Source organism: Maniola jurtina, chromosome 16, assembly GCF_905333055.1.
Source record: "Maniola jurtina chromosome 16, ilManJurt1.1, whole genome shotgun sequence".
In the NCBI taxonomy this organism is placed as follows: Eukaryota; Metazoa; Arthropoda; class Insecta; order Lepidoptera; family Nymphalidae; genus Maniola; species Maniola jurtina.
In genome coordinates this window covers 9,720,124-9,744,131 of record NC_060044.1, presented here as the reverse complement: position 1 = coordinate 9,744,131, position 24,008 = coordinate 9,720,124, and the positions used below count along the sequence as shown (strand labels likewise).

General features: G+C 36.8%; 3 protein-coding genes across 4 annotated transcripts in view; 2 read left to right on the top strand and 1 right to left on the bottom strand.

The window, feature by feature from the left end:
* Window positions 1-214: 214 nt before the first annotated feature.
* On the top strand, window positions 215-5,538 carry LOC123872933 (brachyurin-like). The gene is made up of 7 exons (XM_045917537.1): window positions 215-680; window positions 2,132-2,263; window positions 2,769-2,922; window positions 3,454-3,552; window positions 4,040-4,179; window positions 4,769-4,825; window positions 5,382-5,538. Exons 1-7 carry the CDS (start codon window positions 531-533, stop codon window positions 5,499-5,501), a joined length of 852 nt encoding a protein of 283 aa, XP_045773493.1. The 5' UTR covers window positions 215-530; the 3' UTR covers window positions 5,502-5,538.
* Window positions 5,539-5,905: 367 nt separating this feature from the next.
* On the top strand, window positions 5,906-13,303 carry LOC123873455. The gene is made up of 12 exons (XM_045918300.1): window positions 5,906-6,102; window positions 6,376-6,554; window positions 7,130-7,403; window positions 7,920-8,015; window positions 8,206-8,405; window positions 8,881-8,984; window positions 9,533-9,567; window positions 9,911-10,131; window positions 11,142-11,421; window positions 12,025-12,120; window positions 12,401-12,600; window positions 13,140-13,303. The coding sequence occupies exons 1-12, from the start codon at window positions 6,003-6,005 to the stop codon at window positions 13,248-13,250; spliced, it is 1,896 nt and encodes a 631-aa protein (XP_045774256.1). The 5' UTR covers window positions 5,906-6,002; the 3' UTR covers window positions 13,251-13,303.
* Window positions 13,304-13,622: 319 nt separating this feature from the next.
* Window positions 13,623-24,008, bottom strand: part of LOC123872932 (fasciculation and elongation protein zeta-2) — a 68,169-nt gene continuing 57,783 nt past the window's right edge. For both annotated transcript variants that reach the window (XM_045917535.1, XM_045917536.1), the window contains 5 exons: window positions 23,763-23,894; window positions 23,536-23,656; window positions 18,293-18,549; window positions 17,910-17,985; window positions 13,623-17,507 (listed from right to left, as the gene is read on the bottom strand). In XM_045917535.1, the coding sequence (XP_045773491.1) occupies window positions 17,425-17,507; window positions 17,910-17,985; window positions 18,293-18,549; window positions 23,536-23,656; window positions 23,763-23,894 (669 nt within the window). In that variant the 3' untranslated portion in view covers window positions 13,623-17,424. The remainder of the gene's footprint in view (window positions 17,508-17,909; window positions 17,986-18,292; window positions 18,550-23,535; window positions 23,657-23,762; window positions 23,895-24,008) is intronic.

Genomic DNA, 24,008 nt, shown 5'->3' with positions numbered 1-24,008 from the left:
TAACCTTTATTTTATAAGAGAATTTAGCAAAGGTCAGAGTCACGGCCTATCACAAGTTAGGTATCCAATACTTGCAAGAGTATAGACTAGAATACCTACGTCTTATTAATTTATGTGCAAGATTATGGAGACTGAGTAGGTACATGTTACCTCTGCAAGCCGACGACGGGCCACTCGCTTTACATTGTTGCAAAAGAAACCGCTGGTTTATTCGTGAGTCATTCTTAAAACTTTTATCCCTCAAAAACACTTATCAAGAAAAGTAATAATATACTCGTAGATGATAAAATTCTATACATGTCACTAAAATATCTAATAGATGACGACACACCTGATATTCTCAAACACTCGAAATATCTAGATTGTATCAATAATATTTTCTCTAGCGATAACAGATTTTATCACGCTATTTTAAGATAAACTCTGGTCTCATCCCAGTTTTAGTCAATACAATTTTTTTGTTAACCAGATAACCGTGTTCGAAGTTTTTCATGATTACAAAAAAGTGTCTTTAATATTTATTTTCAAAAATGGCATTAGAATCTAGAATTTTCAGTGTTCTAATAATGTTTGTTTTAGTATCGGATATTTTATGTTCGTGCAACAGTGAGTGTTTACGAAAACGGAGTGAAAGAATTTACGGAGGTGTTAGTAGTAAATGGCATTCCTTGCCTTTTCAGGTGAGTCGTGAAACATTTATTATAACTATCTATTGAAAAACTTCGTCCGCTTGACATTAAAAGCTGGGACACACCAAACGCGTATGCAGCACGTAAGCGTAGACGTAGCGCGTACCATGACGTTGTAATGTATGGAACTGTATGAGATATGACATACCGCTTGCGTGACGTGAACGTTCGCGTAGACGTAATGCGTGCTGTCATGTCTATGGATTCACGCGCGTCACTACGCGCGTGGTCACGTGTACGTGCTTGGTGTGAATCGGCCTTTAAGCTGAGATCTATTAAGCATTGGTACCTACTTGATTTTGCTCAGAAACAGAGTTAAAACAAGACAGATTTATATAGTAGATAGATCGATACACGTTTCCTAGTAGGTTACATCCTAGGATGATTGTTTTAGGATGGATAAACGGAATAAGTCTGTTATAATATCCAAGCAAGTATAAAATAAATCTGTCCTTTGCACATAATATAATGATTAAGCAAGGATTAAGATATTTTACATATCACACGTGCCAGTACGAAAAAATCTTAATCCTATTAATTTTTAATAGGTAGGTAAGTATAGCATAAAAATAAAACGGATAATTATCTAAAATGTCATAATTAATCACAAAAACAAAAATAAAAGTAGAGAAAATATTAATTATGATATATCAGATTACGTGGAAACAATTTGTCTTAAAATACCTATACATATCGCACTAGCATTTCGCCCGCGATCTTATCTGCGGTACATACTCTACGCGATTTTAATAGCCGGTTATTACTGGATAAAGTAGTTTTCCAATGGTGAAAGAATTATTAAAATCGGTTCAGTATTTTCATAGTTTATCGACTACAAACAATTTTTCCTTTTTATGATAACTAAGTAGTACTTATTAGATAAGTAATAGGTATTTTAGGAGCGATATACCTAATGTTCTATTAAGATTTTAGCCCCAGAAAAAAAATGGCGTCGATTAAAAAAAAAATACCTCCTCACCTATGGTGCTGAAACGTGGACACTGACAAATGGCCTTGTTCACAAATTCAAAGTTGCTCAGCGAGCTATGGAGAGGGCTATGTTAGGAGTTTCCCTGAGGGATAAGATCCGAAATGAGGAGATCCGCAGGAGAACCAAGGTCACTGACATAGCCTAAACTATTAGCAAGCTGAAGTGGCAGTGGGCAGGCCATGCCTGTCGTAGAGGCGATGGCCGTTGGAGCCGGAAAGTCCTTGAGTGGAGACCGCGTTTAAGCAAACGTAGTGTGGGACGCCCTCCAGCACGATGGACCGACGATATAAAGCGGCTGGCGGGAAGTGGCTGGATGAGGAAGGCTGAGGACCGGGTGTGGTGGCGTTCTTTAGGGAAGGCCTATGTCCAACAGTGGACGTCCACAGGCTGATGATGATGATGATGATGAAAAAAAAAATAGACCCATAATATATACTTTTTTTTATAATAGGCAGCACTAACCCTTCAAGTTGGGGCGGAAGGTGAGATTGGTTTTTGCGGCGGGTCTCTCGTACACCCGCAATGGGTGCTCACCGCCGCACACTGTTGCTTCCACGGCGACCAGCAAATTACACAGGGACAGGTGAATTTTACCTTTTAAAATAGTAAATAGGCTTATAACGTAGGGCCTTAAACTCTATGCCAAACGAAAGCACAGAAACGAAAGAAGGCATAATCAGAACCTATGACTGAAGTCTGATCAGGAGAATCTTTTAAAGAATATTAGCAACGGGTGGTGTTTGAACCGCTTAGTTTTCAGATTTCAATCTACTACTTTAATTTACGTTGAGCTATCCTAATATGGCGCTTCCATATTCAGCTACATTTTCCCCTGACCTACTGACTACTGCATCTTCAGTCATCACATAGGTGAAATAGTAGTCAAAAGCAAACTTGTCATACCTTCCTATATACTTACCTAAATAGTCTAAGGGCTTGCTACCATGTTTTAAATAGATGTTAAGTTATACCTACCTACTTTTTGATCTTAAAAAGAGTATTCGACTACTGCTTAAGCATAAGGATGACAGAGACTTTAACTTTTTAACCAATTCTGTAAATATAGATAAATTGACCTCTCTTCGCAGGTAGTTCTCGGTGCACATTCGCTGTACGACCGATTTGAGAACGGTCGAAGAATGATCAACGTCGAGGAAATCGTTGTACATCCAGATTGGGACCCAACCACGTTTGGAAATGATCTGGCCCTTTTAAAACTCGCCAATACCATCCAAATGTCGGGTGAGTCTGACCTCAAACATCGTTAACAACTTCGATAAACATGTATTGTCATGTAAGTCCTATGTATGTAGTCATATATATTTCAATCGCGAGAAAATGTAATGGTAGACATTTGTTATCTCACCCATAACCCAGATATCCAGTGTATAATACCCTGATTAAGTATTTTTAACCCCCGACCCAAAAAGAGGAGTGTTATAAGTTTGACGTGCGTATCTGTGTATCTGTATGTGGCATCGTAGCTCCTAAACTAATGAACCGATTTTAATTTAGTTTTTTTTTGTTTGAAAGGTGGCTTGATCGAGTGTTCTTAGCTATAATCCAAGAAAATCGGTTCAGCCGTTTGAAAGTTATCAGTTCTTTTCTAGTTACTGTAATCTTCACTTGTCGGGTGTGTTATAAATTTTTAATTTATACTTGTTGTTAGGTTTCCATGAAATAGATCTGTTTTCTGACTTCCAATAATGTGTGTGTAGGACTGTAGGATATTTTCGAGTCACTTATTTTTTTAGGTTCAAATTTTTTTTCCAGATACAATAGATATAATTCGGCTGCCATATTTGGAAACCGTGACGTGGAGTTTCGCAGGCGAAGGAGCTACTGCGTCCGGATGGGGTATTGCTGCAGAAGGTACTAACCATTTTATAGATAACTTCTAATTAACTGGTCCAGGACTAGAGTTGGGCAAGATACCTATTGATTTCTCTGGATTTTTGTAGATCTTATCTACATAGATGTGACAGCGACTCTTTCTTTTTCTCTCGTCTGGCTTTACAAAGATTAGTTTGTAGTTATTTGTAACAAGTTAGGGAAACTATACAAGTATGGACCTCGTCTGTGCCGGCACGGGCGCCCGCCTACACGCGCAGCACCCCCTTAGAGCGCTTCCCAGTCAGTTTTAACAAAAAAAACACTCCAAAAAGGCAGAGCACTCGCGCCAGCTAACACCAACACAGGCGAAGTCCCAGCGATTCTTTGATGCGAAGCTTAGCTAGCTTGCGGTAATGTTTTTAGGGTTCCGTACCTAAAGGCTAAAACTGTAATTAATGTCACTCTGCTGTCTGTCTGTCCGCGTATCACTGATCTCTAGCTCGTAAAATTCTCTGTTTTATGCAAGGTGTGACCTTCATATCTCCAACTCTTCGAGAGAAGACGCTGACAGTGATGACAGACGACCTCTGCAACACCACTTTCTTGGGCCACTTACCTGAAAACACTATATGCGCATTTAGTTCTACATCTGCTGGCACTTGTAAGGTAAGTTTTTTTTAAATAAAAATAGCGAGCAGATGAGCAGGTGGGTCACCTAATGTTAAGTGATTTCCACCGCCCATGAACATTTGCAGTACCAGAGGAACCGTCAATGCGTTGATGGCCTTTCAGGAATTTGTTGACGCCCCTTGAATAACCCCATGTTGTAATCTAATGGAAACACCGCAGAAGGGAGTTGATTCCACAGTTTGCAGTTTACGTGGAAAAAAGGATCTACGACGGGCGGTCGAAGTGCACCAGGTGGTGAAGCACCAAGTTGGATAATTGTCTTCATGTGTAGACTGAGGCGTCCCAATCTCATACACAGGGCTGGCCCATCCATCCGGCAAAGCCGTGCCGCCAAGCGATTTAGCGCCCCGGTACGATGCAGTGTAGAAACCAAAGCTGTATGGGTTTAATAAGAACTACCACACCTACTCCATCCAGCTTAGCCTACTTCCATCTTAGACTGCATCATCTCTTAAGTGAGATTGCACTCAAGAGCAATCTTGTATCTGAATAAATAAATACATTTTAGTCGGCCACAATATTATGCCAGACAGACTTATATATAAGTAATTTGATATATTTACAGGGTGACAATGGAGGTCCACTGACATCGTTTTTTACCCGGACCGAAGAAATTATTTTGGTGAGTACTTATGTTTAATAATATAACTTAGGAGATGGCAAACAAAATTCGCTAGGAACTAAGGCCTAAAACTGTGCCATAATAAGAGTGCAAAAAATCGGGATTTCGATCAAAACGGCCTAATCAACGTTTCAACAGCTTCTTCCAGTAAAGAATACCTGGCTGAGTTTGTTGTGGCCTCTTCTCAGACCAGGGGGCGTTCGGAACCCTCGTAGTTTTAAGTTATTACCATTAGGTACCTACATACCATTATCTTACATATTCAAAAACTCCCAATCAAAAAGTGTAAAATGAATCAATCCATACTAATATTATAAATGCGGAAGTGTGTGTGTCTGTCTGTCTGTCTGTCTGCTACGTTTTCACGGCCCAACCGCTGAACTGAGTTTAATGAAATTTGGTACAGACTTGGGATACATCCCGGGGAAGGAAGCTACTTTTTATCCCGGAAAATCGAAGAGTTCTTACGGGATTTAAAAAATCGAAATCCACGCGGGTGAAGCCGCGGGCATCTCCTAGTTTTGAATAAATGACTTTGATTTTGACTTGTGTGCAGATCGGGGTGACGTCATTCGTCGAGGTTGGCGGCTGCAACAACCGAATGCCGTCCGTTTTCACCCGGGTACAGCGCCACTTACCCTGGATCAACGAGATCACTGGAATTGCATTGAACTGATCTACCCTTTCGTATTATATAAAATGCTAACTTTAATGATTTATCTCTGATTCCTCGTAATATACCTACAGTTAACAAGTAAACATTGACAACAATTTTTTATTACGAATGATTGCATTTTTGAAGTGAAGCTTTGAGTAGGTACCTACATAACTTGCAAAAAGTCGAAAGTCTGACGTGGCGGTGCGTATTATTGTTGAGTAGTGTTAATATATTTTCATTTCGAGCAACAGTAACTCATTTAAGAGTAAACTTGCGTTCCGGGGATGGACATAGGCTACTTTTTATCCCGGAAAATCAAAGAATTGCCACGAGTTTTTTAAAGATTCATCCGTTTAAGCGAATTTGACGAGTACAGAGGTAGCTTGCATCCCAGAGATGAACATAAGCTTTTTATCTGGAAATCAAAGTTACGATAGGATTTTTAAAAACCAAAGTTCATGCGGACGAAGTCGCAAGCATCATCTAGGTACTAATAAATTGATTTGAGGAATTGGTGAGATGGATAAGTTATGCAGAAGGCTGACGATTCCCTTTGTTTGTTTGGACGCTGAACTATGTTTAGACCCTAAGCCCCTCCTTCAAAAGTCCACATGGATAAGTAATATTTCTATTTTTATCTTTGATGCATTGCATGTAAGATTAGTTGATAATTTGTTGTGACTACAAAACCGTAACGATAATCCATAATACCAAAAAATAATTAATTATCGCATCCACAATTCATCAGGATTAATCAAGAAAATAATGATTTGTTATGTGATTTACGTGTCTGTTGATAAATATTTGGGTATATAAATTATTATTTTTTCGCAAAATTATCGTACTGGTGGGTTGGGTTGCCTTTGTTACACAATGCTTATTTTTTTGTTAGCATGTTTTGTATCCAGTACTTTAGGGGTGCAAGTTTCCACGGATTATCACTTGGATATCGGCATTCCAACAGCGACTAGGATCAAGGAAACGGAGGATAAAATCTTTGCTGGTGAAGGCACGAGTGGCAGCCGTATTGTTGGAGGAAACATTGCTCCTATTGGCGCTCATCCATATTTGGTAAGTTAATCAGTGTGGCTAATTCAATTGTACGTACAATCTCTAAGCTGAAGTAAAATTATACGTCTATTCATTGCTATCCTCTTTGCGTAATAGGATAGCACTAGATTTTACACATGCCATTTTAATTTAGAGATTGTATACACAAATTAGTCACAATGTTGACACTAAGAGTTCTTGGTTTAACTTCTCTCTCTGAATTAAAATAATTTGAATAAGTATAATTTTATCCATATTAATATAATGGAACTTGTTTTTCCTTCCAAAATCTACATATGCAAGGTAGGTATGGCATGATATGGTATACCACTATTATGTGCAATACTTCTTTGTACAATACATACATTAAATGATTAAGTAATTTTTATCCAAAACTAAATTACAATTATACAAATGTATAATTCATCAGTTCATTTAATATTTATTGGGTACATAGACATTCAAAATAGGAAGACGTTTAAAAATGGTTGCCAATGAGGACAAGCAAACATGTTATTTTCCATTTTTACTAAGTATTAATAGTAGGTATGCATGAAGATTTATTAAATACTTATGAAACTGTTCTTCTCTTTTAGGCTGGGCTGGTAATCACATTCCACAACCACCCTGGTCAGTCAGCCTGTGGAGCTACTCTGATTAGTTCCAACAGACTAGTAACGGCCGCCCACTGCTGGGACACGCCCTCGTTACAAGCGAGTCAATTCGTCGTAGTTCTGGGCTCAGAGTTCCTCTTCCGAGGAGGCATCAGGGTACCCACCAATCGCGTAGTGCTACATCCTCAATGGAGCCCTGCCAACCTTGGAAACGATGTCGCTGTCATCTACCTACCAACGAATGTGGCTTTTAATTGTAAGTTCCTTCTTAGCCCTAATTCACACGAGCGTTATAAAAGCGTTGCGTTAAAACCCGGCGTTGGCGAGTATAAACGACTATAAAGACGTATACGACGACGTATACGTCTTTATAGTGGACTTAGACGTTATCCGTAGACGACGGGTACGGGATTTTCTATCTATGCATCTATCTATAAACGTTAAAAAAGCTCTCGTATGAATGAGCCCTTAATCCATACTTGCATACTGATATTATAAATCCATACTAATTTTATAAATGTGGAAATATGTCTTCCTGTCTGTCTGTCACATTTTCACGGCCCATTCGTTTGACCATGTTTATGAAATTTTGTACAGAAGGTAGCTTGCATCCCGGAGATAGATATAGGCTACTTTTTACCCCGAAAAAATCAACCCTTAATATCTTAATATAAATATGTAATTTGAACATTTAAATTATCATTTAAATGTTTAAATTACATATTTATCGACTTTGCTTTAGTTCTGATAATTATAATGTAATTTGTTTCAGGGAGGATTCGACCAGTCGAACTACCCACTCATAATCTCTGGGAAAGTTTCTTTGGACAGAGCGCTACCGCTGCAGGATACGGGTTAACTAGTGATTGTAAGTAACAGTTCATAAATACTGCTACTCTACAAAACACTATGCTCGAGACTGCCCCCTAAACTCTAAAGTCACGAGGTTTAAATTTTATTTAGTTTCTGTTCTTTTCTTATTACATTGGTAAGAATGAGATGCGAATACTCGCTATCAGAATCAGTACTATTGTTAACAAACTCTTTCTTCCTTACAGCACAAACCGGAGTATCAGTGAACTCCATGGTCAGCCAAGTGTCCCTGCGAGTGATATCGATCCCTCAGTGCCAGGCTGTGTTCGGCACTAACTTCGTACAGCAAAGCACGCTCTGCACCGACGGCAGCGGAGGCGTCGGCATCTGCCGCGGCGACTCCGGCGGCCCGCTGGTGCTCAAACGCTTCGGACGGGATATCTTGGTAAATATACTTACCTTAGTATAGCTGTGATAGCCTAGTGGTTAGAACGTCCGGCTCCTAATCGGAAGTCGGGGGTTCGATCCTCCACGTCGTTCCACCTCTAACTTTTCAGTTATGTGCGTTGTAAATATGATTTGCTTTAACGGTGAAGGAAAACATCGTGAGGAAACCTGCATGCCTGAGAGTTCTCCATGTACTCAAAGGTGTGTAAAGTATACCAATCCGCATTGGGCAAGCGTGGTAGACTATTGCCTAAACCCTTCTCACTCTGAGAAGAGACCCGTTCTCAGTAGTGAGCCGGCAATGGGTTAATCATGTCATGTCAAGTGTGTGTGTAGGTGTGCGTCTGTGAGTGTGGGCGTGTTCAATATGACGGATATGTCACAAAAATACGGCATGAAAAATAGAAGAATTTTTGTCTTGGTAAATAAAAGGTTCTATAAATTCCGTTTTAAATATGATTTCCTGTTTGCAGATCGGCGTGAGCTCGTTCGTTGCCAACATCGGGTGCGAGCTCGGCTTCCCCTCGGCCTTCGCAAGAATCACGAGCTTCTACGACTTCCTCCGCGAAAACATGCAGTGATGACTTTGTCTCATCTGCTAGTGGAGCGGTGCGGGAGGGTGACAGTCGTAACAAGTTGATGAATCACTGAAGCTCTCGCGTCACGTCATCACACCCCTCCTGCGTCGCTTCACTACCACAGGATCCTACTCAGTTATGCGTTACGACTGTATTCTATTCAAATCCTATCACTTGACATCCTACTTAGTCAAATTAATACTTCTATAGACTTCTCTTTTGAGTCAAAACACAAAATCGTGAATAAGATTATCGAGAGATGCTGTTAGCATTTGAATAGTGTAATATTATTATAACATTGTACATAATATTTTTAATATAATATAATAAAATATTCTTCTAGTCTGATATAATTACGATTTATTAAATAAAATATTTAATTTATTTCACGTTAGTTTTATTTAATTAAACAAATGGTGCAATTGCTTCAATAACCTATGAAATTATGAAAATTAAACGAAAATTTTATTTAATCAATAAAACCGTTCTAACCAGTACGGACAGAACGAAACTATGAAACGATTTAATAATAGTTAAGATTCTCTAGGTCTGGGATTTTGGATCGCTTGATGAAAATATTAAGTAAAATACTTAACAACATTGTGGCTAATTCTGTTGTACTAACACAATCTAAATCTAGTGCTATCTCGTTTATAATGCTCCCTACAGAAAAGGATAGCACTAAATTTAGACCTATCAGTTTAGACATTGTGAATTAGCCACAATTATTATATGGTTGAAATTAAGAATTGCTCAGTGAACACTCAATTTCGAATGATAACTCCTTATTAATTACAGTAATTATCTACGAAAAGATTTTAGAAGATATAATTTTCCTTGATAATGTAGATAACGATGATTAAAGACAGGTAGGTAGGTACATATATTGTTTTAATTAGGATTGATTAAAAGTAATTTGGTATAGTTGGTGTAAAAATGCGTTTGTTTGCGCTTGTGTGCTTTATATCTGTGGTAGCCGCGTCTCCAGGCAGCCTGGAAGTGATCAAGGATTACCACATAGAGATAGGCATTCCGTTAGCGACTAGGATCAAAGCGGCCGAGGACGAATTTTTTGCCAAACAAAACCAGAGCGGGAGTCGAATCGTTGGAGGCTGGGAAGCGCCTCGGCACGCACATCCGTACTTGGTATGAGTAGGGATGTTTCCTGTCATTTTTAGGGTTCCGTACCTCTAAAAACGGAACCCTTATAGGATCACTTTGTTGTCTATCTGTCTGTCTGTTTGTCCGTCCGTCCGTTCGCCGTGTCTGTCAAAAAAACCTATAGGGTACTTCCCGTTGACCTAGAATCATGAAATTTGGCCGGTAGGTAGGTCTTATATCAAGTAAAAGAATAAATCCGAAAACCATAAATTTCTGGTCCGATTATTATTAAAAAAAAATTAAAAAGTGTTAAAATTTCAAAGTAAGAAAACTATACCAAGTAGGGTATCATATGAAAGGGCTTTACTTGTACATTCTAAAACAGGTTTTTATTTACTTTTATGTATATTAGTTTTTGATTTATCGTGCAAAATGTCGGAAAAATACCCGAGTACGGAACCCTCGGTGCGCGAGTCTGACTCGCACTTAGCCGGTTTTTTTGTGATTCAAAGGGTCTTTCAAAATATATAGAATCCACTTCCTCTGTGATTTTTACGTTAAATACGATTTTGAATTATCGATTAAATAAATAAAAAAATTTGGATGGCTTCAATGATCTGTATTTATAACCCTTATCTTCTGATTAATTCTAATCATAACTTTGATAAAATAAAATGAGATAAAATAAGTGCATGTAATCCTTAATTGGGTAGGAATCAATGATATTAGAAGAAATTTTATTCTAATATCATTGGTAGGAATGGCTATCTAAAGCTGATTCAGCTACCTGCTCAAAGAGTGGGTAAACATTACACAGCTAATCTCTTATTTGATTGTTATTTCCCCGAGTGTTATTGGTCTGAGAAAGGAGAAGTAAAGTAAGTAGGTGTTTATAGTGTGTGTAAGCCCAAAATACAATACTATCTATTTTATATAGTTATCTACTAGTTTTCCGAGATGGCGCTACTATCGCGTTCTTAAAAACTTTACCGACAGTTCCGTTCAAAAAAGGCGGTAAAACCCAAGTGCAATAACAAATTAATGTGTGCTTTTAGGCAGGCCTTCTAATCACCTTCTTCAACAACCCGGGCACATCAGCCTGTGGCTCGTCCCTCATATCCTCTAATCGACTGGTGACCGCGGCCCACTGCTGGGCTGGTGGGGCGATACGAGCGAGGGAGTTCGTGGTGGTGCTGGGCTCCCACTTTCTGTTCTCTGGAGGCACCAGGATCGCCACTAACCATGTGGTGTTGCACCCTGGATGGGATGTGAATATGGCGTCTTTGGTTAACGATGTAGCTGTCATTTATTTACCCACTCAAGTTGAATACACAAGTAAGTACCTACCTATAGTTTTTTAGGGTTCCGTACCTCAAAAGGAAAAACGGAACCCTTATAGGATCACTTGGTTGTCTGTCTGTCTGTCCTTCCGTCAAAGAAAACCTATAGGGTACCTCCCGTTGACCTAGAATCATGAAAGGCAGGTAGGTAGGTCTTAGCACAAGTAAAGGAATAAATCCGAAAACCGTGAATTTGTGGTTACATCATTAAAAAAATCAAAATGTGTTTCAATTTTCAAAGTAAGATAACTGAGTATACTAAGTGGGGTATCATATGAAAGGGCTTTACCTGTAAATTCTAAAACAGTTTTTTTTTATAAATAATAGTTTTTAATCTATGGTGCAAAATGTCGAAACAAATACCTGAGTACCTCCGGAACTCTCGGTGCGCGAGTCCAACTCGCACTTGGTCGATTTTTTAAAAATTCCGTTACATTCAAAGTACCAAGTTATAAGTTAGCCATGGACTGCAATCTTACCCGTTGATATCATAAATCAGCACAATAACGCACTTCACCAGTATCAAGTAGCTTTTGTTCTTCCACTAAGAAAATCCTTTCCTACCATTAACAAATAAATAATGTAATTTACTTTATAGCACAGATTCAACCAGTGAGCCTTCCACGCAACATGTTGTGGGACAGTTTCGTGGGCCAAATGGCTATAGCAGCTGGATTTGGGAAGACTAGTGATTGTGAGTAGATACCTACTTATCAAGCTACAAGTTTTCTAGTATTGGAATCATACGAATAAACTAGTAGTTATAGGGAGAGTAGATGACACAAGAGCATGTGATAGGACAGGATAGGTGAGATGGACCGATCAAGTGAGAGCTGCGGTCATAACTCAGCAGCATAACTCGATTATTGGACTTTCAAATAAAACTATCCTTAGATATATCTGGTTTTATTTTTTATCTGCGAAGAAGTCTTATTTTTCGCGATCGCTCACATATCCATTTGCCTATTTTACAGCTCAAATCGGCGTCTCAGTGAACTCGTTCGTGAGCCAAGTGCACGTGCAAGTGATCTCAGTGGCGCAGTGTCAGCGCGTGTTCGGCACCAACCACGTGCGGGACAGCACCATCTGCACGGACGGGGTCGGCGGCATCGGCATCTGCGGAGGCGACTCCGGCGGCCCGCTCGTTGTTACACGGAATGGTGAACATATCTTGGTATGAAAAGATATTTTTTAACTATGTATATAGGCTTGTTTGACTGTAATCACACCAAACAAGAGATGATAAGGTGGAGCGCGCCTGCCTGCCTGTTCACTTTTCTTTTAATGGTAGCTAGAAAAGCTTTAACGGGAAAACGGAGACTGGAAGGTATACCGTATACTTACTAGCGTTAGAAACGAGGAAGCAAATCGCTTCGTACGAGTCCGTAGGATTTCGACTATGTAGAGGTGCAGACCTTGTTCGATTTTTTTATTGATAAGATAGCAACGCTTTACAGTCCCGCACAGTAACCGCCATATTGTTCAACTTCAGAGTTACCTTCTATACTTACGTTGAGTTGCACACCCATTTCTGTGCTGGGGCACAAAATATCTATTTGTGGTGTATCCCGATTCTTGACGAGACAGAAGCTTGGTGCTTAGAGGCAATTATATGAATACGTGAAAAAGTACACTAGCCTGTTGTGGAGTTGTCCATTTTCACTTGAAATAGGTAGTTAACTTCAAAAAAATCAATGTTCTCTTGTCTTTCAGGTTGGAATCAGCTCTTTCGTGGCCGCGGCTGGCTGCGAGCTAGGCTTCCCGTCGGCCTTCGCCAGGGTTACGAGTTTCTACAATTTCATCTGGCAACATTTGGAATATTGACTGTAAAACCGAAACTTGTGCAAGTTGAACTACCTAATAAAGACTGTTGCAATTTTATGTTTTACTTACTTATAATTCGACAAAATATTAAATAAGCATTATGTACCTCCCACAAGAAAAATGGTGCGAAGTAAGACCTCCTTTATTTCTGACGGGCGACTTTTAGTTTAGAAGTATTTACTAAGTTGATAAATTAAATCACTAACGTATAAACTACAAAGATCGACACACAAAACGTTAATTCACTTTATTCTTTTAAATCCAGCTGTTAACTTGCTTTAAATAAAAACCTAAACTACAGTTGTTAAGTATAAAATTTAACAATTATTATTAGAGTAAAAAAGCATGGAAAATAAATGAAACCCATATTTCGACTTATTTCAAGCTCCTTTATTTCAACCAGGTACCACGCATCCATTCTTATTCACTGCATAGTGTAAATTGGTTGTTACGTTCTTCAGTTACTTTACATAGCATGTTTTCGAACTTTTCGATCTACGAATGATATGAATGTCATTTTAATGCAGCGCCATCAACTTATCTGTAAAGTGGCAAAAAGAGGAACTAATACAGCAGCTATTTTAGAGCGTCATTTGACTCCGCTTAAAGTTAGTGTTGTCAGTTTTAATAAATTTAAATTCCCACATTCCTAACAAAAAAAGCATTCCATTAATTTATACTGACTCAATAACAAAATAATTAATATTTGATTATATTTGTATGTAAAAGTTTTTTCTATGACTTGACCGAGTCAACTACGACAAAGAAAAGTCTAAGTATATTATGAGTCATGTATTCCACAGTTCCATCACCTCAACTGAGCCGACCTGGTATTAGGATTTAGGATTTTAATCGCGTAGTTTTTATTAAATAATTTAAATAAATAATTTATTAAATTTCTAAAATAATCGAAATGGTATGCTGTTATTTAGTCCTTCAGTAGACAGATAAATTGGTGGTACTGTATTGTTAAAATTGTAGTACTAGTCAGAAACATACTTAAAAAACGATAGTATTTTTTTTTTGCAAAGCCCCAGTAGAAACAGTCAAAGTAATATGGTATGGGTCTATAGACCTATAAGGAGTAATATTCTGTAATAAATACTACGTAGGTACTATTTCATCAAACTAACACGTGTTGGTTGTTAAGTATGTTTCCACCTTGATTCATATAACAACAGCCCATGCACTGTGTTCACTGATAAAAGTTTCGTCAAACGTTGATATTCATACATTTATTTTTTTATCCTACGGTCGCACGACATAATTATATATTATTATATTTTAAAAGGAAAAGTAATCTAAAAACTGACCAAATGCGAGTCAGACTCGTCCACCGCGGTTTCCATACTTTGAAAATAAATAGTTATTTCTACCGCTTCAAGAAAAAAATCTCTTTTAAACCCATGGTCCGCATAACTTTGTTTGTAAAAGTTTATCGATGGTTTCCCATCCCATGTTAGTTACAAACTCGGTTTTATTATTCCCATATTATTTACATAAACTTTTATCATTTATCAGATTTTTCGTTTTGCACACTTCCTAGATAAAGGAAAATTTTAAATTAACTTTATCTGTCGTAAGTCAAAAACTGAAATTCAAAAATAAATATAAATAGGTAATTTTTGAACTTTAAAAAGCTTTCCTAATATGATATTCTACTTAGAATATAAGTTACCCACATTAAAAATATCGACCGCCATTTCGACCCCTTTTGCGATTATATATTTTTTTAAATAACATATATCATATTTATAATAAACCAACCTCATCAGTAGGTACCTAGTAACTGAAATAAGCAAAACCGAAGGATGGAAAGACGAAAAAAGTAGCACCATTAGGTTTCCTTATTTACCATTCTGGTACGGAAAATTAAATAAAGCAATAGGTATTCCTATCTACATTTTTAAAGTATTTATTATTACTTCGTAATTTGCATACCTAGCAATAAAAAAATTGTAAATGCTTAAATAACCTAAGTTATTTTTTATCAATACATAAATATATCGTTCAACCGCAAAAGAATATAAAAATAATGTATGCACAATTGTTCGCAAAACATAATATATCAATTGTTATTATTGTTAAACACTGTTGTCATTCAGTACTCGTAGGTACCTATCCTCATTCATACCCTCATTCATTTTCTACGGAATTACAATACAACAAATTGGTGTTGCTACACGAAAAAATTTAAAAGTGTGCGACGTAAGCATCAACGGTATTCTTTGCGAAACAAAATATAAATTTTGTAAATACCCAAACAGTTTTCAAATTACAACAACAACTTTACAAGTACATGCAATTTTATATTTAATCTTATGCAAATATTTTTTGAATTTTTCAAGAGATTATTAAAAACTCTGGTGAAATTATTACATAAAAGATGATAACTATTTCTTTGAAAAAAAAAAACATCAATTGCAATAGTAAGTAAATACAGGCTAGTTTTATTTACTTTTATTGTTTAGTAAATACATTTTTGAGTATTTTTTTGTTATTTAAAGCATAATATTTTTCACATGAGTTTTCTTTAATCTTATGTTTGATATTTTTTTATAAAATACCTATAGGGTTTACTTACTTATTTTTAAAATGACATGTTTTAAAATTAACAAAATATTATGACTACAAAACATTGAGACTAGAAATTAAACTTATATTTAACAATTTTATGACATAAGACTACCTATTATGTATATTGTATAGTGCTGGCAATTAGTGGAATCAGTAATAATTATTGTACAGACAAAAATAACAGTTAAGTGAATTTATCGCACTACGTGACCTAGCTACTTCATTATACAGACTAAGTAAAAATAATTCGATGAAATAAAACAAAAAATGACTATAAGAAGTAAGAATATAATTTATGATAATTTGATGTCATATTTATGCAAAAAAATATTTTTGTTAATCTTGAAATTAGTCGTATTAGTTTTAAATCCAAAATCGAATAATAGTTTTTAATTAATTTTATCAAAATTTTCAGCAGTTTCGTACAGATACAGATTCGTAGATTAAAATGCAGAGCACCTTGAATTTTCAGTTAAGGCAGAATTACGGTTCATGAAAAACCATGTCTGAAGTTAAAAAAAAAAATATTGTCGAATGTTGAAATCATTTTGAGATCTCTATTTTTCTTTCTAGTTTAAGAGTGTATAGAACTTCCAATATTGAAAGCTTTTTACGACAAAATAGTACAATAAAACTTAGATAATTTAATTAGATAATGCTGATGGTTAATATTTACAAGCCTCTCCAGCACTTTTTACTTACATTAACTTAATTTATTGAATATTTATTTTGAGACGACAATTCCGGTTGTTTTTGTTTGATATTTACACGATAAAATCGATTTAACCAATAATCATTAATGTAATCAATTTCTTGAATAAATATATTAATTAATTAATTAATTAATTGATAATGTCGATTATTAATTAAAACAGCACAGAATAATTAAATCTTAAAAGGAAGCAATAATTAACAAACTACCATAATACGATATCACAGTTCATTTATGCAAAAAGTATTATAAAACAAATATGCCAAAAAATAATATTTGAATTATGAAAATACGCTTTATGGCAATATTCACTTAAAATACATTAATTACGAACAAATTTTAAAAAATATAATTCTATAACACACATGGCAACACCGAGAGCAAGGCAACACAGTTGCAAGTGCGAGCATAACTTATACATTTTTATGTTACAATTATTCCTTTTTCAAATTTCAAAACAGATTCAGTAAGAAACTATAATTTATCTATTTAAAAATACGTGCTATTTTTTTGCTTTCGCACATAGTATTAGCAGCGACTGAATATATATTATTCTTGTTTTGATATGAAATAAGAATGTGCTGGCATCAAGTATTTGTTTGATTTATATTCATAATAAATCATAATATTGATTATTAAGTTTGACCAAACAACTACATTTTTGCCTTTCATTGGTTGTAAAATCGAGTTTTCAATGATAATATAAGTTAAACGTGTTTTTGTTGTTACCCACAGTAGCTACCCACATATTCAGTGTGAGGATCCTACTCAATCGTCGAAGCATTTATCATGCCTTAATTTAAACCACTTTCGACTGTTGAGCAAAAATATAGCTAGTTTGTTTGAAAAAAAGCAATATTAAATTAGCTAAGTTAAATTATTATTTTATGTCGGAACCAAGACTTTGAGGATGTAGTCCGTTAACAGCGTCGGCACTGTAGGGCTGTCTTCATTTATTGCTTTTAGAACTGAAAAAGAAAATATTCAGAATACAGAAATTAATAATAATAGTTCGACATTAATTCAAATGAGAGAAATAGTGTCATAAAATTAATTTAAAATTAAATGTCCCCCATTTTCGGGGAATATGTTTTTACTCTGGTAACATTATGCATTTAAGATGTGTCACACGATGGTCATACGCAGTGGCGTGCACAGATTTCGAAGTTAGGGTAAGCAATAGTTTGTTGGGTTACTTAATTACTAAGTTGTCATGAAAATGCGCCTTGAGCTATTGCAAATAGGGTAAGCAACGCCTTTATGCTTGTATGAAGCGCACACTACTGGTCATACGCCTAATTTAATAATTATTTAGGTAAGGTGGCAGGCATCAGTTAGTAACTTGAATAAAAAAAAAGTGTTTTACTCACTTTTTATGAGCACTTGTAGAGACTGGTTGGCGGGCGGGCCATGCTCCATGTGGAATGGTATCACCGTGGTGAGATACTGAAAACGAACGGTACGGAATCTAATTAAATAAATTTTGATAAGTTAGGACGTAGAAGGTAACTGCCACAATCCGTACTATTATACAAGAAATCACACTTTCACACATAACATTTTATTTTCATGGCGGTCATTTTGATTTTGTTATTATACAATACACATTCTGTGAAAATTCTCTCCTTCCCTCTCAACTCTCTACGGTTTTCGAGATACAGTCCGCTGACAGATAGACCGACGGACGGACAGTGGAGGCTTAGTCCCGTTGGAATCCTTTTGGGTACGGAACTCAAAAATAATGAATACCAACCTTAGGTTCGGAGTAACTGGTATTCAAGCCTGGCGACCGCGGCGTGCCAGGCCGCTTCTTCTTCTCATTGTTGTACTGCCGCCGCTTGTTCTGCACGGCCAGCAGCAGTGAAATGAACGTGTTCTTTAGCTCCTTCTCGTACTCCAGCTCATCTCGGAGAGCCAACTCAGCGATCAGTGTCTCCGAGAACTCTCGGATCAGAACTTCTAGTTCCAGGAATATCTCGTTCAACTGAGCTAGCGATAGTTGGCGTAGTTCTGTGGAAAAAAAATTAAAGTTTTGGATTGCTTTGATAAAATGAAGGTTTTTAACATGTTTCCGTCAAGAAAACTAGTGGGTTCTAAGACGTCGGCCTCCTAGTCGGAGGGTATGGGGTTCAATTCTGGGCATGCACCTCTAACTTTTCGGAGTTTCGTGAGTTTTAACGTTACGTGTGGCAAGACGTGTTCTTGAGAGGAGACCGCGTACCGGTAAGCGAAGTGTGGGACGACCTCCTGCCCGCTGGACCGATGACCTGAAGATGGTAGCGGGGAGCGAGTGTATGCGGAAGGCGGAGAACCATGTTTGGTAGCGCGCTCTTGGAAAGGCCTATGTCCAGCAGTGGACGCATACAGGCTGATGGAGTGGAATGGTGCTGAGAGTTTTCAATAATGTTCTCAAAGGTCAGTGAAGTCTGCCGATTCGTATCGTATCGTAGTGGTTAATCATGATTATGATGATGAACACCAGTTTTTTACAACCAGTCGTTCTCAATTTTTTGGTGGTAGGTCAGTAAGCTAAGCTAGGATGATGAAAACCCACCATATAAAACTGCAAAAAAAAAAATAGGTACTACCTAGTGAACTGCTATATTCCTAACAAAAACTTATTCTATGAAGCTCTCAAACTTGATAATAACCCGGGCATCAATCAGTTACGCAAATGCAAGTTGCAGCCGGCATTTTTTTTTGTTTAGAATGGCTTATTATTATTACCTACTAGTTCCTACATAGAGATCATTGCTACCTACCTACCTATATTTTGATTAGACTTTTGAAATAAACTTTCTCTGAGACTTTTCTTTGAAGTTTAATTATAATCCGGATCAAACGAGCGAATCGATCGAACTGTCGAGGTGAATGCTCGAGCGACATAATATTTGTAAACACTGACTCATCCCTATCTAGATATCCTAAGTATTGCTAACTGCAAATACCTGCGACTTTGGCGATGAAGTAGGGTTACCTACTAAGAGTTTTGCTTACTTTTATTTATATTACGTCAAGTTAGTATTTTAAGCAATTCACTTGGTATAACGGTGAAGGAAAATATCGCGAGCAAGAATCAATGCAGAGAATCTCCATAATGTTCTCTAAGGTGTGTGAAACCTTCTTATCCGTACTTGGTCAGCGTGGTGAACTATGGCCTTAACTCTTATCAGTTCTCGGATTTATCTTTCTCGTTCTGAAAGGAGAGTACCGGCGATGGGATTGGGTTGAGATGATGATGACGCTACGTCTGCGTAAAATATAACGGAGTTCCTTATACCTACTTCGTAATATTATGGTTCCCCTGCCATTACTTAAGTGTTATTCGACGAAGATAGAATAAAGATTAAATAAAGCAGCATCTTATTAAATCCTAAAAGAGTATTTTTTACAAAAACCGTTGGCTCTTTCCTTCTGCTCTGTTTTTAAATACCTAAGTAATTGAAATGATCTGGATCAAAGAGCGAATCAATCGAACTCAAATCGAATTATGAGTCAAAAGGTGAACGTTCTGGGCTTCTGGGTAGATATTCGTAAACGGCACTGCGTCCTGCGTCATCTTAGATACTCTGACTATCGATCATTATTATATTACCTACCACCAGTAGATAAGTACCTAAGTTACAATGATTATGTTAGCATTATTGACAGCGTTGCTAGACTAAACTGTGGTTGCTATAAACATAGTCATAACCACATTTGATTCGGCAATTTTTGTTAAACTACAAAACCGACTTATGTATTACTAGCCGATGCCCGCGACTTCGCCTGCGTGGATTTAGGTTTCTCGAAATCCCGTGGGAACTCTTTGATTTTCCGGGATAAAAAGTAGCCTATGTGCTAATCCAGGATATTGCCTATCTCCATTCCAAATCCGTCCAGTAGTTTTTGCGTGAAGGAGTAACAAACATACACACACACACATACACACAAACTTTCGCCTTTGTAATATTAGTGTGATAGTAGGTACTTCTTACACACATTTAAAATTGTGTAAGTAGCTGAGGTTATTTCTGAGAAGCGCATGCTTCATAGAAAGCTAAGTAAGTAATATTTTTACTCACAAAACAAAGCAAGTGTTAGATAGCTAGCATAATATGGCACCGTCGCGTCGAGGCATTTTGCAAGCGAAATCAAAGTGGATTTCCTTTGACGTTTTACTTTTAAATTGCAAAGCGACACTTCGCGTGTAAATTACGTAAGACTTGCAAAATAAACTATCTACTTAGATATACCTACTTATTCTGAGGCCAAACTGTCTGCTTCTTGACTGAAAATATACTATATTTTGAGAATACTTATTTTTGGTCTAGGTAGGAATAGGTAGATACTACGTAGCCTAGCTAGATAATTATAGTACTTTACACGTAAAAATATCGCTGAAATTGTACCTGCGCAGTGGGCGATTTATTGGCCTGTTTGGACTTAAGAAGTGAGAAGCGACAACAGGGGCGTCTATTTGGCCGTGCATTAGTACCTATAAAAGCGGTGAAAAGTTTTGCGTGGGTAGGTGTCTACCTAGTAAAAACACCAGTTTTGATTCACGCACCAAAAGCGTTCTGGGCAAATGACGTCACCAATAGATTTTGTGAAACCTACGTACCATATTAGGTAGTAGGTAACCATACCAACTTAACACTTATCAGATTTATTTTTATGATTTTCTACTTATTTTATTTAAATATATAGGTACATAACACGTTTAATTATTACAGAATATATACGTAAGATTTATAGATGCCTTACTTCACTGTAGATATAACTAGTGAGGGTTACCTGTATTTACCCAATTAATTCATTCTACACCCCTTCTAATTGACTTTTACATGGCATTTTGCCAGAAAACAAGGCGACTTGGCCATTAAATCAATACCTAGGTACTTTAGTCCGAGATTTTAACCTAACTTATTTGCTTTTCAATTGTTAATTAGTGATATATGTACTTACTTAGGTAGGTACTTAAATCTAAATAAATCCAAAGCTAGTTATTAAGACGTTCACTTGTTAAAGTAGGTATTTTGTTTTCGTTTACTTACTGTCGATGTGAAAACATGAAAATGTCATTGACATACAATCGTAAGCTCAAGTGTTTTCATTAATTTTATTTTGTTCAAACGGGCTTGATGCCTCGTAGAACGTTTTTATGGTGCCTTCAATTTTACAACCGCGACACTTGGATGAATAAATACTCAGGATGGTATGCTCCGAAAAGTCAAATGAAGCAGGGGAACTGTCAGTTGATGAGTATGTGTGCGTTATGGAATGATACCATTCACATATGAAAATTTGCCTATTTTCCTATTTTTCCCTTTCACGATGATTATTAAAAAATGAGATCTCATTACTATATAATCGTATCCTGACAGTTAAAAATAAAAAAGTTAAAAAGTCAAATATAAAAACGCAATATATTCACTAAAAATATTTAATAATAATCCAAGTATGTACCAGTTAGCGATTTTATTTAGCGTATCTCGCAGGGTTAGTAGACTATTCACTACTTTTGGTGTTATACACCGGGCAAGTTTACATCCCTATATCGTAGATCTCTTACCAAATTACACAAAGCGGCTCTTGGGTAGCGGTTTTTTTTTTTCTCTAAGCCAAATTCAAAGTTATTTATTCAAAATGGGTTCATATTTTATTTGTCTTGTGTTTTCTGACATTTATGACCTTAAAAAATACCTAAATAAAGATAAATATTCTAGCTATCCGTATAGCGTCCCATCTTTGACCACATCACGCGTGACGAGTCCTCCGTTCGTCGCTAAGGTTGTTTTGGTGGGTGCCTACCAAAACAACCTATCATGGACTAACTATAACTAAATAATATTATTAATGTAGTAAGATTTTGATTACCTATTTATTTATTTCTTTATTGCACACACAAACATATACATTTACAAAAAACATAGAAGACAACATGGTAAGTACGTTGGACAGATAAAAACGTATGTTTTTATCTGTCCAACGTACGTACACCAATTACGTAGGTACCTAGGTACTTCATGATAAATTTGGCATGCAGCTATTATGACGGAGACTGGTATATTAAATGTACTACAATTTAGTAATAAGTTTTGTTTTAGTTAAATTTCAATATCAATTTAAAATCTTTTAATTAACAAAACAGCCTTTTTCGCTTAGTTATATTATGATTGTCATCAAAAATAAAATATAAATTTGTCTAAATATAATGAAAAAAAAATTGCTCATTTTTAGGCAAAATTACCCCATTTATTTTCTGACAACCCTAGACTTCAATTTGAAGTTGTGTAATTTGCACAGCACGATTACGATACGATTTAAAATTAAATTATTTCATTGAAGTGTCAAACAAAAAAATATAATCACTACGGTGTGTCAAATGCGTATCGGAAGGTGTTAAGTGACCAGTTTCGTAGAATTTATGTTGAGTTTGTGTGCGTGACGTGTAATTACAGAAATTTGGTCGATAGTGGGTCGATAGTTGTGCTTCCTTCGTTTGTACGGCGGGGTCACCGGTTGCCGCGACAATGACAAATGACAATAATGTTTTATGACATGACACACACATAATGCCATAAAATAAGAAGTAACTTATGTTTATGTGCCGTTTTATAGTAGTTACCCACTTAGTTCACAAGCCTTTGTTCCATTTGGCCTACAACAAAATGTGACGACAGAGTTACATAACGGCAACGTTAATTAGTTTTAGGTCATTGTCATCTGTAAGTATATAATATTATTATTAAGTATAAAAGGATTAGTAAGCGTTCAGCCTGGTAATTATAAGCTAAGCGGATCAGGATTTGATATTTTTTATGTCATCTGATTCGTCGACTGAACACATCTCCTCTCCTCTTCGCTTAGGTGGATACCAAGCCTAACATAGGGTGCTTTCCAGCACGATGGACTGACGACTTAAAAAGCGAGGCGGGAAGCGGCTGGACGTGATCAGCTGAGAACAGATAGGAAGCCGCCAACAACCAAAAACATTGCATGTAGTAAACTTACTGTCTTCATACAAGGGCGAGCTGAGAACTTCTTTGCCTTTCTCGAGGGCTTCGTTATACTCGATCAGATCCCCTTCCGATGACGGCGTCTCTTGCATCATGTCGTCTATCTCTTGTATTACCTGAAACGTACGAAATTAAAAATAATAACAACTGCGAAAATTAGCTTGAAATAAGAGAAAAACCTCTCAAGTAAATAGTAAAATTCAGCATCGAAGTTATCTTTACCTCATCTGCTGTTTTGACAGGACACTCGTGGTCCTGATGTAGTCCGCCCAGTATCAAGGCATGCATGTCCAGATCAGATGCCACCGCTTCATCTTCAGAGCTGTGGATCTCGTCGTCTGGAGTCATTGCACCCTGAGGAAAGAAACAATTAAATGTATTGGATCTTAAGCGCCTTGTACATATTGGTCCAACGCATATGCCCAATACGCTCGAACTTGTACAAGGCCAGATTTGGTGCACATTTGG

Coding starts and splice junctions, on each gene's coding strand:
- LOC123873455 (XM_045918300.1), top strand. CDS start 6,003: ATGGATAAGTTATGCAGAAGGCTGACGATTCCCTTTGTTTGTTTGGAC. Junction 7,404..7,919: donor AACGAATGTGGCTTTTAATT/GTAAGTTCCTTC, acceptor AATTTGTTTCAG/GGAGGATTCGACCAGTCGAA. Junction 8,985..9,532: donor TTCCTCCGCGAAAACATGCA/GTGATGACTTTG, acceptor AAGATTCTCTAG/GTCTGGGATTTTGGATCGCT.
- LOC123872933 (XM_045917537.1), top strand. CDS start 531: ATGGCATTAGAATCTAGAATTTTCAGTGTTCTAATAATGTTTGTTTTA. Junction 2,923..3,453: donor CAATACCATCCAAATGTCGG/GTGAGTCTGACC, acceptor TTTTTTTTCCAG/ATACAATAGATATAATTCGG. Junction 4,826..5,381: donor GGACCGAAGAAATTATTTTG/GTGAGTACTTAT, acceptor ACTTGTGTGCAG/ATCGGGGTGACGTCATTCGT.